At 47.4% G+C, this 18,684-nt stretch overlaps 1 protein-coding gene across 1 annotated transcript; it reads right to left on the reverse strand.

Annotated features, from left to right (window-relative positions):
* Window positions 1–373: 373 nt before the first annotated feature.
* BRI3 (brain protein I3) lies at window positions 374–17,398 on the reverse strand. Its single transcript, XM_053365497.1, has 3 exons — window positions 16,761–17,398; window positions 8,524–8,638; window positions 374–788 (listed from the first exon to the last, which is right to left on the reverse strand). The coding sequence occupies exons 1-3, from the start codon at window positions 16,924–16,926 to the stop codon at window positions 656–658; spliced, it is 414 nt and encodes a 137-aa protein (XP_053221472.1). The 5' UTR covers window positions 16,927–17,398; the 3' UTR covers window positions 374–655.
* Between the last annotated feature and the right edge of the window lie 1,286 nt (window positions 17,399–18,684).

Genomic DNA, 18,684 nt, shown 5'->3' on the forward strand with positions numbered 1-18,684 from the left:
CAAGGGGCAGACAGAGCACTTGCCCCCCTGTATTCCCAGAAGTAGCTTTTTAGGTATGCTGATGCTGAGACACAAATGTATGTGTGTAATGCATAAACTGTGTGTTGTATTCATGCTATATTTTTCATAAAAAAAACAAGTTGCAGGAAACAAATTTGTGTTTTAATTGTAACCTGCTTTGGGAACAACTAAAGAGCCAACTATAAATTTCAAATTAAATAAAGGTGGAGATGAAATTGGTGGCTTGGTGGTGAGTTCAGACTGCATTTATTAGGCAAAGATGCCTAATGGAACAAGCCTACCTTAGCTTGTGGTGGTTTGCACTGGCGTTACTAAATTTTAATTCTCTTTAGAAGAAAGAGCTGGGCCCCAGTGAAGTTGCAAAATCCCACTTTTATTTAAATTTCCAAAAGGTGCATTTTAAACAGAAAGCGGGGGGTGGGGGTGGATTGGTGTCTTACACACACACACACACACACACACACATGCTCATAGATCAGTTTCGCATGCAAGAGAAGAGAAAGAGACAGACTAATTTCATCACACTTTTACAAAATCATCTCTGAAGCATAAACTTGATTGTACATGACATTTACATTAGAAAAAAGGTACTACAATAGTTACAGCTTCCAAAAAGCCTATTTGTGTTGATCCCTTAACCAAACGTTGCACCGCAGTTAGGACATCTTCGTTGCCTCAATGCAAGACAGAAGAGAATTCCAATAGGAAAGAATACGATGGCACAAAAGACACCGAGACAGGTGAATGTGTCTTCCAAAACACCAACTCTGCAAGAGAGAGAGAGAGAGAGAAAGTAAGTTCCTATAATTGCTCTTTAAAAAGAAAATGTATAAAATGAGCACCAAGCTTGACAGAATGGCAAACTTTCTGAAGATTGGTCTCTTGCAGCAATACAGTCTATAAAGCTTTTTAATGTCTCTTTTAAAGCCTTTTTAATGTCTCTTAGATGCACTTTTTTAATGTCTCTTAGATGATAGAAATATGTTTTCGAATAAACTATCCCTAACAAGTTGCTTTTCGCACACTCATCTTCAAAGCTAGCTCACAACTTTTTTTTTTAATTTTTAGCTACACGAAGACCTTTGCTTAACAAATACCATTGTACCTTGGTTCTCGAACGTAATCTATTCCGGAGGTCCATTTGACTTTCAAAAACCAAAGTGTGGCTTCCAATTGGCTGCAGGAGCTTCCTGCACTCAATCGGAAGCAGCTTCGGACATTCGGCTTCCAAAAAACGTTCGCAAACCGGAACACTTCCAGTTTTGCGCTGTTTGGGACCCAAAACGTGTAAGTACCAAGGCGTTTGAGAACCAAGGTACAATTCTAACTTAAAACAGCGCTACTCAAAGTGGTGGTCCCCAAACAACCACTAGCTGCTAGTCCCTGACAACTCCACCACAGCCCAGGTTGGCTGGGATGCTTCAGAGACCAAATATGGTACCAGTCCATGGACATTGGGGGGTGGGGAATTTGCCAGCCCACCACATTGGCTAGCTTTGAAAAGCACCAACTTACAGCACATTTTAAAACAGATAAAACCTTCAATACAAATCAAAACAAAACCTAAAAAATCAAGTTTTTAAAAATATGTGTTTAAACCCTTTGGTTTAAAATTTTATTTCTTGAAGTCAGAAATGTTAATGGACTACAGTAATGCAGCACTTTTTAAAAATTGCTTTTGAATTCCCATGCTCCCTCCCCTTACGAAACAACACTGTATTTTAGCCAAGAGGCCCTGTGATGACTTAGCATTCAATAGCTTTCAAAACTGAGATAAAAGGTCTCCCTTGTTTTGGTCGAGAGGCGGGCGCTTCTGCTGCCAGACCAGATGTTTTGAAGAAACGCCCTTCCAGACATGACTAGAAGCAATTCATGGACAGTCAGACATTACCAAGGCTTACTCTGCATGTTTAAAGTTAGGATGGGAGACGGAGAAGAAAAGAGATGTGGAAATTGTCGCCAAATAGCCCATTACGTAATATGTGCGACAAACGGGGAGAGAGGCTTCTCATCTGCACCAACAAATGAGCTTATTTCCTTTGGCAACTTCTTCGTTTGCTTCCCAGTCCAACGGAGGTCACCTCTCCTAGAGAGAGTTTTTCCAAAGCCGTTCTTAAGAGCCGTGTGAGATTCCTTCAGTCACACAGAAAGCTCACCCTTCACTGATGTCTCGGGAGAAACAGATCCCTCTGGGGGGTTTTTTGTTGTTGGATTTTCATAGTGGGGGGCAGGGGAGAGTTCTAGGCACTGAGAATCCGCTCAGATGGGGAAAGAGATAGCCTCAGCATTTTTACTCTGGGTAAAAGTCACAAGTTTTCTGCCAGGTTTTCTCAAGAGCAGAAGTGGAGCAGTGTTGATTTCACGAAAACAGTGGGCGTCCTTTGGCAATCACATGTGCAAGAAAAGCCAAAAAGAAAAAGAAAGGGAACTGGAATGACCTTGAAATGCAGATGCAAATGTGTTTCAGCAGGGGCCAGGTGCCAGCAATGGACTCTTGCCATTTCTCCAGTGATGAAAAGAGCAAGCTACACAGAACAATGGCACACAGTTGACAAAAGAGACACCGGAGGGGGGGGCTCTGGGAGAACGAGCGGCAGGTGGAAGGTCCATGGTGTCCAAACCTTTTTCAAAGAAGGCCAGATTTGATGAAGTGAAGGGCCGTGAGGGCCGACCAAAGTTGTTATCTTTTTTTTAGGATTAAAGTTGTGAGCCTTTTTTAGGATTTTACCCCAGGTTAGGTTTCGGAAAAGGGAAAGTTTATCTGCTCTACCCACTTTTGTCTCAAGCTCTGCCTACCATAGGGACGTGGCCCCCCAGAAGACTACCTAGAAGGGAATGCGGCCCTCGGGCTGAAAAAGGATCCCTGCCCTTGTCCTAGACCCTAACAGGCTGCATTGCTCCTTTGCTGCTAAAGTAGGGCAGCCATTTATGCATCACACCAAAAAAGGGGGACACAGATTCATATAAAATCTGCCAATGCTAATTTTAGGTGTAGCTCACCAATGTGGTACCTGTGGGTGCAGATGTGCCCAGAGAGGCCCTCCCTGGTGCCCATGAGGTCCCGTTCCCCTCACTGACTTAAAGTACCGTATTTTTCGTCCTATAGGGCGCACCGGCCCATAGGACGCACCTCGTTTTTTGGGAGGGAAATGAATAAAAAAAAAATTCCCCCCCCCAGCCGCGGGTGCAGCCCCAAGCCTTGCGCACACCTGCCCAAAGCACGGGGCACCCTCCGGAGGGCTCCTCGTGCTTCGGGCTGCAGGCTGCCGCCCCAAGCCTTGCGCGCCCGGCAGGAGGTCCCGCCGGGCGCGCAAGGCTTGCAGACACCCGCCCGAAGCACAGGCAACCCTCCGGAGGGCTCACCATGCTTCGGGCTGCAGGCTGCCTCGCGCGCCCGGCAGGAGGTCCCGCCGGGCGCGCAAGGCTTGCAGACACCCACCCGAAGCAGGGGGCGCCCTCCGGAGGGCTCACCGTGCTTCGGGCTGCAGGCTGCTGCCCGCAAGCCTTGTGAGTCCGCGGGAACTCCCGCCGGGCTTGCAAGGCTTGCGGATAGCTTCCTGAAGCCTGGAGAGCTAGAGGCATCGCTGTGCACCGACCCCTCTCACTCTCCAGGCTTCAGCGAAAGCCTGCATTCGCCCCATAGGACGCACACACATTTCCCCTTCATTTTTGGAGGGGGAAAAGTGCGTCCTATGGGGCGAAAAATACAGTATGTACTGGAAACCAGGCTTTTAGTGTTGCAGCGCCAGCTCTCTAGAATCAACTGCAAGCCAAAATCAGACAGAAGCCTAGTGTGATTATGTTTCGGTGCCTACTGGATACATTTTTGTTTAGGAAAGCTTTTCTTGTGGTGTAACCCAGTCATTTTGTGGTTTTTCAGAGTTTCAAGTATGGGTATTTTAGACTTTGTGAAACCAATTGAATTATTCTTGCAATTCCCACTAGCCCCAACCCAGCAGCTCCAGCATCCCACAACCAGGCTAGCTCACTGGATTTGCAGACCAAATATCTGGAGCTCATCAGGTTGCCAAGGGCTAGACATGAAGCCTAAGGGTGCTGCCCAATGAACACAGTGTTTGGTAGTTGTTTGCAGCATTCCCACTGCTTAATTGTAGGCTGAACATTTACTCCCCACTCCTTGTCCTGCCTGTCTTGAGTCTCAAGGTGCCACCAGTAGAGAAGCAGGCTGAGACGGGCAAGGAGAGGATACAGGAGGAAGCATAAAGGAGGAGGCTGAGTCCCAAGAACAGAGGCTGGAGGAGGTGGGTACCTCCCCCTTCCAGGATGTGGCTCTGCCAGCTGGGGAAACAGAACTCCCATCTCCCTGTTGCACAGCAACAGGATCCAGAAAAGGCATCGGCCCATCATTTGAGATGGAGGGACCACAGTCCAAAGAGGAGGACACTGACAACTCACCCAGGACCCGGAGACGCTTCTGTCGCTGGGAACAGCTGCATTCTCCCCAATGCAATGAGCATCTGCACACTGCAGGAGCAAGCACACTTTTCTCATCTTCAAAGGCTGGGTGTGTGGGTGTGCCAACCCATTGGGTCTGCTGCTTCCATGCAGTTCTGACCTCCTTGCCCTGATCTTGGACTCTTTCAGCTCAAGACCACTGCTTCCAGTCCAGCTAGCCTCGCTTTTCCTGCCACAGCAGCTGCCGTGACTCATTACCTCTTGCTGAGCGTGCATCTTTTCTCTGCCTCAATGGAGATTTCTGTCTTGCACAAGAAGAGCCCTGCTGGATCTAGTCCAGCATCCTGTTCTCACTGGCCAACAAGACATCCCTCAAGCAGGATCTGAGCACAAGAACCCTCCCTCCTCTGACTGTGGAGGCAGAGCATAGCCAACATGGCTAGTAGCCCTTGATAGCCTTATCCTCCAAGTTAGTGCCCATTTCCATGGGCAGAGCAGGGGTCAGGATACTACCTTAGCTCACTGCTACCCATATAGAGTTTTGGAAACACAAATAACACACTGTTTCCTTCATGGGAGTTTCCTCTTAAGAACAGATAATGAAGGAAGGGGAAGCCAGGAAGGGGACAGTAACAGGCTTCATTTAAAGACAGGCTAATCTTAGCTATAAAGTAAGAGTTTGCCTGGAGAACTTAAGCAGCTTTCCTGTGGCTTAAAGCCACGCCACTCCCAGAGGCTCTAAAAATAGGCAGTGTTTATTTATACCACAAGCAGGGGCCCTCACTTAAGCTGCCTGGCTGCTGCTGCTGCTGCTGCTTGGTGAACTATTAGGATTTATTAAATAGTTGTCCACAACACCTTTGGTCAAATGTCATTGCCCCTTTGCCAAGCCAGTGACAAAGTTCTAGAGTTAGCATCTCCCACACCAAAATAGAGGAATCTTGTCTATCAAGGACTACATTCCAGGAAGGATGGGGGGGGAGAGATCCATCAGGGGCCACATGCTGGCGGCCAGGGAGGATGATGCCCATAAAGACTGGCAGGACAGAAGGCAAGGAGCCCAAGCAAAGCCAATAACAGGCAGAGGCAACTACCGTATTTTTCGCCCCATAGGGCACACCGGCCCATAGGACGCAGCTAGTTTCTTGGGGGGGGGGAATAAAGGGAAAAAATTTATTTCCCCCCCAGGCGCAGGGCTGGGGCGGGGGAAGCCCGAGCTTCCCCCGACCCCAGCCCCCAGAACAGACAGCTCTCCGCAAGCCTTGGGAGACCGGCACGACTTCCCGCCGGGCTCCCACGGCTTGCGGATATCTGCCTGAAGCCCAAACCAGGTCGGGGAACAGCTGTCCCCCAAGCTTGTGGGGCTGGCGGCAGGGAGAAGCGGGCATCTCCCCACCGCCAGCCTCCAAACCAGGTCAGGGAACCGACCTGCAGCGCGCCCCAGGCTTCGAGATGCAGGCTGCTATCCGCAAACCTAGGGAGCCCGATGTGAACTCCCGTGGGCTCCCAAGGCTTGTGGAGAGCTTCCTGAAGCCTGGAGAGCGAGAGGGGTCGGTGCGCACCAACCCCTCTCGCTCTCCAGGCTTCAGCGAAAGCCTGCATTCGCCCCATAGGACGCACACACATTTCCCCTTCATTTTTGGAGGGGGGAAAGTGCGTCCTATAGGGCGAAAAATACAGTAATTCCACAAAAGCAACACTAAGGAGGAGTGCCACTTCTTGGACAAGAAGTAGGTAAGGCAGCAGACCGGGGGGGGGGGTTGGCAGCGCCCCACTTGCCCCAATGGGCCAGCTTCCTCTGGTTAGCGGGGGGGGGCGTACTCCCTTTCCCCTCTTTCTTCAATCACTCCATCTGTTTCAGGTTTCCCTCCTCCTGCTGTCTCTCTGGGCTGGGGAGCAGCTGTGGCTCTGAGGCAGAACATCGGCTTTGCATTTAGAAAGTCCGAGGTTCAGTTCCAAGCATCTCCAGGGAGCACCTGGGACAGAACCTTGTCTGAAATCCTGCAGAGCCGCACCACCTGTCCGTGTTGACAGTGCTGAGCTAGATGGACCAATGGCCTGACTCTGTATAAAGCAGCTTCCAATGGCCTATCTGGTTAGTCTAGCATCCTGTTCTTAGCCATCATGGCGAGTAGTCACCAACAGCCCTCTCCTCTTCACCCCTTTACTCCTTACAGCCGCAAGGGGAAAAGAGGTGCCTTCTCTCTACAACAGGGGTGAGAAGTCTGTTTCCCAGCCCGTGCTGTTGGAAGCCAACTCCCATCATCGGGCCCAGCCAGCATGTCCAAAAGCCCCAGTGGATGGGAGTCTGAGTCCAGCAATATCTGAGGGGTAAACAAGTTCCCCACCCTCTGGCTCCACAAAGATCATCTCATGACACTTGTGATTCCCTCCTATCCTTTGCAAACAAAAAACACCCTCTTGATACTTCCCAACACAGATCATTCAACATTTCGTTTTCCTCTCCAAATTCCCTTTTACTTTGATCTGAATAATTATAAAACAATGTCAACTGCGAGTCTGTCCCCCCAGAATATTTCACGGCCGGTCAGTCATTTTGCATCTGTGGCACAATAAGACATAGGGAAATATTGTGTTCAGTTTCCTGATTATAATGCTAGCACCTCTGTCCTGTTTTCTAATGTTCTTTTCACACCGCACTACCTGTTGTGATATGGGACTGTGGCTTTCTGGCCAAGACACTGGCATTTCATTCACGCCAGTGGGCATGGTGTGAAAGAACAACAAACTTCATTGGGCAACGTTGGGCATCCATTTCCACACTTGCCTGCTTCTGCTCCCCCACAAAAATGGCGTGGAAGAACTTCAGTCCAGGATGCTGCCTTGAATTTTGTCATGTTACTCCTGCCATTTTCTGGGTTAAGGGGGATGCAAAAGATTCCCACCCACCCCCCGGAAACTAATAACACTTCCTTCAGTGGACAACATAAAGTCAGAAGGTAGGTTTGAAAAAAAGTAATAATACAATAAAAAAACAAAGTGGTCAGTTTATCACTAGGCTGGATACTCCAGGCGTGCTTGGCCTTTTGCCTCTGGTCTCGAAAAACACCCTGACCTTGCTTTTCAACGCTGCTAACGAATAAGCCAATTAAAGTCATGATCTTTGCAACGTGGAATCCGCTGGCTAAGGACTTGACTGGTGCAAGCTGCTCCTTGCTCAGCAGCTTCGACATCTTGGTCCAGGCACTTGTGAGTGCTGGGATAAAACTCCCACCAGCCCCAGTCAATTTGACCAATGGCTGGGGAACCATCAAAGTCTAGTTACGTACTTGCCTGGTATGAGACATTTCGCTCCCCTGAGAGAAAGGATTATTTGCTGTCTGGAGCAAAATGAACTACTGTTACAATAATACAACATCACTATTGCATTTACCACCTGTATTTATTAAAACAGTTCGTTACGATCACAACTGGAGTGGGTCCAAACAAATATACAGCTCAGGTGCCAAAGGCCAGCATAAAGAGGCACATCTTCAGCTGTATAGTGAGAGTGCCAGGCACACCTTGGGGTGAGGAAAAGAAATTCAAGAACTATGGGCTGCCGCAGAGAATGCCTTCTCTCAGATCACCACCTTCCAAACATCTGAGGGAGGTAAGAACTACCAAGAGGGTCTGCTTTGCTGATCTTAACTCCCAAAAGGGCCTCTGCAGGAGGAGGTCTTTCAGAAACCTGGGGCCTACAACATGTATAGAAGCAGATTGTGTGGGCTGTTGCATCTTATATCAACACTGGTGAAAGGCAAAAATATTCCACTGCCACCTGAGGGCAGGAGGCTGGTTACTGGAAAACAGGACAAGCCACACAGCATACACAAGTCTGTTGTCCAATAGAAGGATCCATCCAAGGAACCCTGGGAGCAGCCATTTTGTGTTCTGCCCCACCCGCACAGCAGCCATTTCCTGACAAGAAGAATGCTACTTTTTCATTTAAAAAAAAATGCAGGGGAAGTGACTCTAATCTCTCTTGCTGCAAGCCTCCCCACCCCCCACTCCAGTTTCACATGGATTTTTAAGAGGCCGTACTTAAAAAGAGAGGTGTAACAGAAATGAGAACAGTCCTAATACCTGCAAGCTGGGCAGCCGCCAACGACAACGACGGACGTGGTGGGAGGTTGCTGGATTATCGTGTACGTGGTGTTGGGGTAGTTATGCGCCGGTGGACCCGAAGGCACAACATATCCTGGTGGGGGAAGAAGCAGAAAAGGAGCACGTTAAGTTGCTTTAAAAACATTTTGGAAATTAAGAGGCGAGGCCATAGTTGTCGATATCCGTCTGCCTTGAGAGACAATGGAGTGTGTCTCCGGGGGTGAAGTCAAACCACAGTGTTAGCAGCACCAAAGTGACCTCTCTGGGGTGCAAACCTGGGCAGTTATGTATGGAGGTCCTGGGCTGCCCAGATGACAAGACCCACCCACCCCTCTGAGCCTCGCTGATGTGGTCCAAAGGGAAGCAGAGCAAGACGTTTGGCACCAGAATGGCTGCAGGAGTTGCCAGGAGGAGGCACACAAGGTGCCATCCAACCATCTTAGAGACCCCACTCTGGATCTGTGTAGGGTTTACACTCCCTAGTGTAATGGAAAGCGTAATGCTGCTGGTCAACAAAAGAGGTTTAAAGACTGTCTCAAGGCAAGTCTAAAAAAATGTAGTATGAACACCAACAATTGGGAAACACTTGCCTGCAAGCGCTCCAACTGGAGAACAGCCTTTACCAAAGGTGTCATCGGTTTTGAAGACACTCAGACTCAGGACGCAAGGGAGAAACATACTAAGAGGAAGGCACGCTTGGCAAATCCACACCGTGATCAACTCCCGCCTGGAAACCAATGTCCCCACTGTGGAAGGACGTGTGGATCCAGAACTGGCTTCCACAGTCACTTACGGACTCATTGTTAAAATCATGTTTATGGAAGACAATCTTACTCGGCTACGAGTGATCGCCAAAGATGACACTCCCTAGACTTTTCTTCTCCTGAAGATACTCCGCCAAGGCGGTGGAGATTTAGGATCAGAGTTTTCCTTCTCCTAGATGGGCTCCTTCCCAAGTAGCCAAGTTCCATTTTCCCCTCTACACAGCACGTGTGGAAACTGCCTTCTTGACCATTGGACCCACTATTGGTCTCATCTGCTCAATCCACCAGTGCATGTCTTCGCATGCAGGCGACGTCCCTAACTCACCGAGGGTTTGAGACCCATCAGATGGCTACCCTCACTATAGTGTTGCCAGACACAGGGAGCACTAGTGTTGTGGTTGCAAAAGTTAAAGGAGAATCCTCTTTTTTTCTTGGGAACATTACTCTTCCAGAGTCTGGATTCAGGTCAAGTCACATTTTTGTTTGCTCAGTGGAGAAGTCAGTCAGCTGATTTTTTTATGGGGGGGGGGGAGCATGCAAAAAGAGACTGTACAGAGACTTTAAGCAAACAGAAACTGTTTGCATGTAGAGACATACCTCTCCTGAATTCTCTTATCTATTAGTTACAGAAATTGATAAGCATTTTCTGAATGCTGCTCTACAGTTCGCCCCATGCCTTCCGAACACCAACGCTTTCTTTTTTAAAAAAATATATTTTATTAAATTTCAAAAAAATTCACATAAATTTCCAATACATAATTCTTTCTTTTGTTCTACTGACTTCCCGCCCCATTTTCAGTGGTAGTTTGTTTTTTGTTTTGTTTTTAAATTCATCCCGTTGCTGCACCCAATCTTCACTCTTTTATTTCATAACCATAATTAATCTCCCCCTGCGTTCCCACTATCCAATGAAATAAAAATATTTATATAAACTGACGCTGTATATTACATAAATTAAATAAGGTAACTTATAACATGTGAGAAGTACTGCACATTGTGTTTAATTATTACTAGTAATATTTAATATTACTGTCAAAAAATAAACTATGGTTCGGTGTGATGTCTGAACGCAGAGTGTTTTTATTATTGAAAAACACTATTTATTTCAGGCATTCCTATCTGTTGAATAAAGTCAGCTTTCCAAAATGATTAAATGAGCCAAGGGTGGGGGAAGTGAAGGACAGATCTGTGTTAACACAGGCAATAAATAGGACAGTGGGGCCCTCCCCCTGCCTTGCTTCCAAGTGACCACATAGCTGATAAATCTTTATGGATTGGTATTTTTGTGGATTCATTCTTTCTCTCTCTCTCTTTCTCTCTCTCTCACGTGCTTCCTGGCACTCACTCACGCTCTCATGCATTCATCAAGATGGAACTGGGACAAAGTCTTCCAGATAAGACTTAATATTCACCATATGCAATAGCAAACTGTTCCTAGGTTTCAGTTCTCCTCCGTTTTCAGGCCTACGGACGTACACTCGGCTAATTATTAACTTCAAAGAGCATACTTTAGCACCACGGAAATGGCAAAAGAAAACCTACAGTTTGAGAACTCAGCCAAGGGTCCCAGTTCCCAGCCAAGAAAATGGATAAGTGCTTTATAATAATTAAAGAAACAGCCCACCTCCTCCTGCTTAAAAAAAAATCACGCACCCAGGATCTCACAGGCAAGATGGCTGTGCCACAGGTGTCACTACTCACTACTCACACACCCAGCCCTGGGGCTTTTCACGTGGCCATCAGACATTGCCATCAACATGTGGGGCTACCTGGAATTAAACTCGTTTACCCACTGTGACCCCCAAATAACCCCCCCCAATGGAAGTTAATTATCAGCATCGCTCTACATTGGGAGCCGAGATCTGTGGCCCTCCAGATGTTTGCTGGACTACAACTCCCATCTTGCTTGACCACCAGCCATGCCGGCTGGGGTGGATTGGAATTTGGAGCCCAACAACATCCAGAGGGCACCAGGTTGGGGAAGCCTGCTCTGCCCTCCATAGGCATGGCACGCGTTCAGTCCTTACTGTGGTGTTAATGGAGTGTTTATTAAATTCATATACCGCCCTTCATGCCCTCTTTGGAATAACTTTTTAAAAGTTAGGTTTTTGAAAGCCTCAGGATTCCCTCACGCCTCTTTGCCAGCTCCCCTCAGTTTTGACTACCACACCACCCAAGTTCACTATTAGAAAGATTTATTTTATTTAAAGGTGGGGTGAGGAACCTTCAATCCACAGGCCTAACTAGGCCCACCAGGGAGATCCATTTGGCCAGTGAGGCTGTTTTGGCCCCGCCTGCCTGTCAAATATGGCAGAGTGGCAATACAGTGGTATCTTGGTTTTCGAAAAACTTAGTTCTCGAACAACTTGGAACCCAAACACTGCAAACGAGGAAGTGACTGTTCTGGTTTGCAAACTTTTTTTCGGAAGCTGAACGTGCTCCGTTTTTAGTCCTCCGCTTCTGATTAGAGTGTTCTTCTTCCTGTTTGAATTTTCCGTTTCTGATTTAAGTACCCTGCTTCCAATTAGATATTTAGAGCTTATATTTGGCGCTTTTGTTTTTGATATGCGTGTTTTTGTTTGTGCAGCTATTTCGGTTAATTTTGTTTTTGTGACTGCATAGAACCTAGTTGAGCTACTGATTACGTTGATTGTGTGACTGCAGAAATGGATAAAAGCTGCAAAGCCAAGAGAACTATTAACCGAACAACCATAGAGGTAGTAAAATTCATGTTAAATTTCTGTTTGGGGGGTTGAAGTCTGGAACGGACTAATCCCTTTTGCATTACTTTCTACGGGAAAGCGCACCTTGGTTTTAGAACGCTTTGGTTTTAGAATGGACTTCCAGAACAAATTAAGTTTGGGAACCAAGGTACCACTGTACTCCGAATGGTTTAACAGCCGCTCTCTCCGCAGAGATTGCTCCAAGCCATTCTGGCATTCAGGTCACTTTGCCTGACTGGACTGCGCCCCCTGCACTCTGCTAACGCCTCTTCCTTGGCTGTACAAAGGTGGACATTTGTTGCTCAACCCACTCTTGCCTCTGACCCCACCTACAGTAGCATGTGGCCCCCCAGAAGGGAGTGGGTGGCCCTCAGTTCTCAGGTCACTCAGGTTCCAGAACGTTTTTCCCATCCACCCATCCTCCTTAACCGCAAGCTGAACTCCCCACGGGGTTACTAAAGAAGCATGAGCTCATCACCCTTTGAACTCGAACTGGAATTTTTGTCCCAAAGCACCCTTTCCTGGGCTATTTTTTACTGCAGCTATGACTTGTTGCAAGGGAACAAGATAACCTTTCCTTGAAGCTGATGTTTCCATCAAGGAAAAAATGCTTCTTACAGGCACGCAAGCCTCAGATATGTTGTGCTTTGGGGTGAGGGGTTGGGGCTGAATACATTCCCCACTCCCCCAGCTTCATGGAATGCAAGTACAGTAGAACCTCGGCTTACGCTCAGGTAACGTAAACTTCGGGTTGCGAAAGCGGCAAACCCAGAAGTATTCTTTTTGCCGCATGCACAGAAGTGCTCTACGCACCATGCGCAGAAGCGGCACCCCCAGTTGCGGAAACCTCAGGATCCAACCGGAGCTCCGGAATGGATCCCGTCTGCAATCGCAAGTTTCACAAGAACCTACTGGGCCATGCCTGTGACATCACCTTTCTGGGGTCACGTCCCCAACTCCAAGAAACACTTCAGCATCAAAGTGCTCCCTCATTTTACCGCTTTGAAGAATGTTGTAGTTCGTAAGAAATGCAAGCCAGCTCAAGGGGAAAAGCCAAGAATAAAATATAAAATACTGATAGATGCGAAAGAGAGATGAGCTTTTCCCCTCCTGGATGAGATTATATTATGAAGCATCTTGTCTGTGCTGGTTGAAGGAATGGCTGACATTGAAAAATTTGCATATTTTAGACTTAGAAGGTCATGATATTTTTGATTGGCACGCTTATTTGTGGTATGAAAAGATGAAAGTACATAAGGATTTACAAACCATGTAATCAGGGGAAATTTGTATAGACTATGGGATAAATATAAAAATTTATTGGAGACAAAAACACCACTTTGGCTCTCACCATTGGAAGCCATAGCAGTAAAGAAAAAGATTATGATGGAAGGTTGGGCAACTTATAGAAATTTATTAAGAGAGGAGGGAGGAGAGTTCAAATTTAAAGAATTTGAGGACTTATCAGGAATGTTAACAGCATGGATAGAATACCATCATTTGAACGAAGTATTTAAGAAAGACAGGAAATGAGGGTTTGGTGAACAAATGTCACACTTGGAGAGAGACCTTTTAGAATGTAATGTTAAAATGCTGTTTTAAATGTGTAAGATATTATTGGAATGGGAGACAAAGGATGAGCAAATAAAATCTTCAATGATACATTGGGCAATAGATATTGGTTATAATATAGATATGGAAGCATGGGATCAATCGTGGGATATGGATATAAAATTTACAACATGTTATGGTATAAGAGAAAATTACATGAAAATGTTATATAGATGGTATCTAACACCTAGTAGATTGGCAAAAATGTAAGAATAGAAGTCGAATAAGTGTTGGAAAAGCAAAGAGAAAGGTACTTCTTATCATATGTGGTTGTCTTGTTAAAGCTTACTGGGAAATGATATAAAATGAATTGAAAAAGATGTTTAAGATAGCATTTGTTTTAAAAAACCCAGAAGCTTTTCTCTTGGGAATTATAGGTGTAAAGGTAAAAGGCAGGTAAAGGACCCCTGGACAATTAAGTCCAGTCAAAGACAACTATGGGGTTGTGGCGCACATCTTGCTTTCAGGCCAAGGGAGCCGGCATTTGTCCGCAGACAGCTTTCCAGGTCATGTGGCCAGCATGACTAAATTTATGTATGCAACTATAGCTGCAAGAATGCTACATGGCCCAAAATGGAAAGAAGTCCTAATGAAAGAAGAATGGATACAAAAACTTAAGAACTATGCAGAAATGACGAAACTTACCGGAAGAATAAAAAATCAAGATAATAAACTTTTTGTAAAAGAATGGAAATGGTTTATTGAATATTTACAAACAAGTTTTAAACAGATAAAGACATTGGCAGGATTACGGCAATAACCTGCAGTTTCAAAAGAACATATAATTAAAATAGATGAATAAAACAGTAAGTTAATTTAGAATGTGCAGGAAATGGTAAAAATAAATTTAAGGAACCGCAGAAAGAGGAGGAAGTCGAGGTTTGAATTGTTACAACTATTGTTAAACTATTGAAATGTATATAAACGGAAACTATAAATAAAATTATAAAAAGAGAATAAATGCAAGCCAGCTAAATAGCCCGCTCCACACCAAACTATATTATCTCTGCCATTTTAGGGACTTTAAAAAACCAGTGGCCCTCCAGACATTGTAGACTACAACTCCCATCAACCCTATCATCTCCCTCTTCTCCCTCTGACCACTCATTGCTGTCCCACCACCACACCCCGGGCTCTGAGCCTCCTTCCCTTGGTGATTCCTCCCACCATTCCTCTGCGTCCAACCCAGGCTGGGAAGGCCGCATTTGGCCCCTGGACCTGAGGTTCCCCATCCCTGCTAAAAATAATAAATATGCTGCCTCTGAACCCAGAGTTTCAGTGCAGCCATCATGACCAGGAACCAATGGTACGGGGGATCAGAGGTAGTGGAAACCCGTGAGCCTGTTAAGACTCCCACTCCCATCAACCTCAACCAATATGGCCAATGGACAGGGCTGGTGGGAGTTCTAGTCCAGCGGAATCTGGACCCCCAGAGGATTCTAGAATTCGAAGAGTTCTCTAGAATTGTTGGACGAATAAACCATAACAAGGCCTTGCTGAGAGAGGGCGAGTGGAATTCTACCACCATAGAAAAGGCAATCGTAATTCGGAACCTGACCTAAACAACGCAGGTTCTTAGGAAGACTCAGGACTCAATTCTGGGAGACTCCAAGTTCAATTCACAACCTTCCAACTCTGGTTCCTTTTGTTTAACACGTCTCACCAACTCACAAGGCTCTGGCATATGTGCAATGTAAAGAGCTACAAACAAAACATTTCTAATGTACGGGGTGGGGGGGTATCTAAATTACATATATTTTGTACCTACAATTCCCCCAGACAGTATTAAGCTTTTTATTTTTAAAAAAATCATATTAAATGTTTAAACTGTTTTGGAAGCCTTTTCAATCAGCGTAGCCGGGCTGGCTGAATTTTTGCACTGTCCAATTTTTAACAGGGAAAACAGAAAGGGAAAGCAGACAAGCCTTTCTGAGCTGCCTTTTAAAGGCAGGAAATACAGCTTGTTGGTTTTTTTAAAATATAAAAACAACCCCTGGAATGTTTAGCTTGGGAGCTCTAACAGTAACTGGAAGAAATCCTACTTCTCGTGCAACAGCTTCTGGACTGTTTAAAATCTTAAATCTTAAATCTTAAATTTGAAGCCTTAAAATTATTATCTAGAAAAGTATGTTGTGAAATAACTGGCACTTTTTATTGTATTGTTTTAAGGCTGATGTGTTAAGGCTGATGTGTTTGCCACATTGGGCTCCTTTGGGAAGGAGGGCGGAATATTACTTTTAATAAATAAATTTTTCTACAGAAAACTACCATTCCTGGGAACCAGTTTACGAGTCCCCACTCTTGCATACAGTGGTACCTCAGGTTACATACGCTTCAGGTTACAGACGCTTCAGGTTGCAGACTCTGCTAACCCAGAAATAGTACCTCGAGTTAAGAACTTTGCTTCAGGATGAGAACAGAAATCGTGCTCCAGCGGCACGGCAGCAGCAGGAGGCCCCATTAGCTAAAGTGGTGCTTCAGGTTAAGAACAGTTTCAGGTTAAGAACGGACCTCCAGAATGAATTAAGTACTTAACCTGAGGTACCACTGTAATTTTATTTTTAAATAAGGTGCAACTGATTCAAGAATAAGAAAAATGTTTCCTAACCCAAACTTTTCATTTTTATTTTTTTTTAAGGCAGGAAACTTCCTCAAGTGTAGGGCTTGATGATTTGCATAACCCTGAAATCCCGTTTCCCCTTCTTGACATTGCAAAAGTTCTCCTGCTTGATAGCTGACAACACGCAACAAGAGCAGCGTTTCCTATCGCAAGAACTACCCACTTAGCCTGACTTGGGCGCCCAGTACCTGGGACTCACTCCTTTCCCAACACCCAGGGAGGGTCAAGCCTGTCTCCTGCCCTGACCACGTGACCCGCCTGCACCCACACCCCTCCCACCCCAAACCTCTGTCTGCTGCGGCCGCCAGCGCGCAGTGTGGATGGAGACAGGCGAGCCCCCCGGTGCCTTTGTGGGGCTGCAGCCCCCCATCTCCCAGTGCTCTGAAACCTGCCTCACTCCTACAGGTTCAGGAGAGGGGGTGATCCTCTCCATTAAACGCCCCTCCCGCAGAATCCACACCCAGATCCTCCTTGCCCGCCCCCCTTCTCCCGGCTTACCAGCTCCAGGACCGGTGGGGTAGGTGTAGGGCGGCGGCGGCTGGAACCCGGGCTGGGGCGCCGGAATGGCCCCGTAGCTGTTCGGCCCGTACTCGTAGCCGGCGCCCGCTTGGCTAGCGGGGCTGTAAGCCGGGGGTCTATCCTGGAGGAGGGGCTTGCTGTCCATGATCCTCGAAGGGGAGGGCGGCGGCGGAGGCTGCTCCTGGCCGCCCCCGCCGGGGGATCAGCCGCGAGGAGAAGCCCGCAAGGCAGGCGGGAGAGCGCGGAGGGGCGCGCAACTCTCCGAGGCGGAGAGCGCACGGCAGGCTCGGTGCCCGGAGGGTGGAGAGGGAGGGCGGGAAGGGAAGGCAGCCTCGCCCCGCTAAGCCGGCAGCTCCAGCAGCAGCAACAGCAGCAAGCCGCCTTCGCCCCCTGGGCATGGACGGATCCTGCCCACCCGCCCCAGGAACGCACCCGCGCAACTCCGGAGCTGCACGGCGCGCCCGCCGCGGCAATGTGCTTCGCTCCTCGCAGGCCAGTCACAAGACTCGGGCTCACGTGACGCCGAGGAAGAAGAGGAGGAGGAGGAGGAGGGAAGAGGAGGCTCCCCCGGCGGAGACACGGCGGAGACTCCGGCAGGCGCAGGGAAACCCCCTCTTAAAGGAGACGCCCCGGCGCGCATGCATGTGCGCGCGCGCACTCTCTCTCTCTCTCTTTACGCAGCTGACCGAGGGGGTTCTAGGGCCGGGTGAGAGCCTGGCGGGGGCCGCCCCGCTCAGGGGCAGGAGGAGGGCGGAGGTGGGGCAAGGGCTGGCAGGCCGCCACGTTTTGAAATAAGCGAAAGGAGGCGCATTCTCCCTCGCCAGTCTAACTAGATCAGAGGTTAAGGCCTATTGGATGCAGTGGGACTCATGGGCGTAGCCTGCCCCCCCCATGTCCTCTTTATGGGGTGGTTACATTAAAAAAAAAATCTCAACTATGATTCCCTAAAAAAAAAAAAAGCAAAAGCTGGCCCCTCCACCAACAAAATTCCTGGCTACGCCCATGGTGGGACTGCATACTCCTAGCATAGCCAGGATTTATGTTGGGGGTGGGAACACAGGACACTGTGAGAAGCCATGTTACAGGGAACCAGGCAGAGGGCCTTCTCTGTAGTGGCGCCCGCCCTGTGGAACGCCCTCCCACCAGATGTCAAGGAAATACAGTAGTGCCTCGGGTTAAGTACTTAATTCGTTCTGAAGGTCCATTCTTAACCTGAAACTGTAGCACCATTTTAGCTAATGGGGCCTCCTGCTGCCGCTGCGCCGCCAGAGCACGATTTCTGTTCTCATCCTGAAGCACTATTTCTGGGTTAGCGGAGTCTGTAACCTGAAGCGTATGTAACCTGAGGTACCACTGTAAACAACTCTCTGACTTTTTTAAGACATCTGAAGGCAGCCCTGTTTAGGGAAGTTTTTCATGTTTGATGTTTTATCATGTTTTTAATATTCTGTTGGGAGCTGCCTAGAGTGGCTGGAGAAACTCAGCCAGATGGGCAGGGTATAAATATTATTATTATTATTATTATTATTATTATTATTATTATTATTATTAAAACTACAGTACACTTCTTCAAGGAGAGGTTCAGGTCTCTCTGTTGGGGAAGTGGGTACCTTTTCAGGTCTGTCACCGTCTTCCTTTCGTTTCTCTCCATTTTCCCGGTAAGTCTTCTGTGCCTTTGCAAAACAGGGTGAAATTCAACAGGTGCAGCTTCAAAACTGCATCTTCAGATGAAGAGAATTGCTGCACCTTGCTGATTTGTAACTCTCTGTAGCAAGAACAGGAAACACCCCCACCCCTTTGCTCTGCTGCCTGGGCCCCGATGGGTGGGGGACCACATTCATATTAGCCGCTCCCCCCATCATTCCTGACAGAGTCTGGACCTTTGTCTGACAGGTTGACATTC

The sequence above is a fragment of the Podarcis raffonei genome, chromosome 14 (assembly GCF_027172205.1).
Source record: "Podarcis raffonei isolate rPodRaf1 chromosome 14, rPodRaf1.pri, whole genome shotgun sequence".
Lineage (NCBI taxonomy): Eukaryota > Metazoa > Chordata > Lepidosauria > Squamata > Lacertidae > Podarcis > Podarcis raffonei.

Bases quoted from the DNA above. Each gene is read 5' to 3' on its own strand.
- BRI3 (XM_053365497.1), bottom strand. From the start codon at position 16,926: ATGGACAGCAAGCCCCTCCTCCAGGATAGACCCCCGGCTTACAGCCCC. The intron at 8,639-16,760 runs GTAAGCCGGGAG...TTCCCCCACCAG, and splicing joins CCCCACCGGTCCTGGAGCTG to GATATGTTGTGCCTTCGGGT. The intron at 789-8,523 runs GTATTAGGACTG...TCTCTCTTGCAG, and splicing joins GGCGGCTGCCCAGCTTGCAG to AGTTGGTGTTTTGGAAGACA.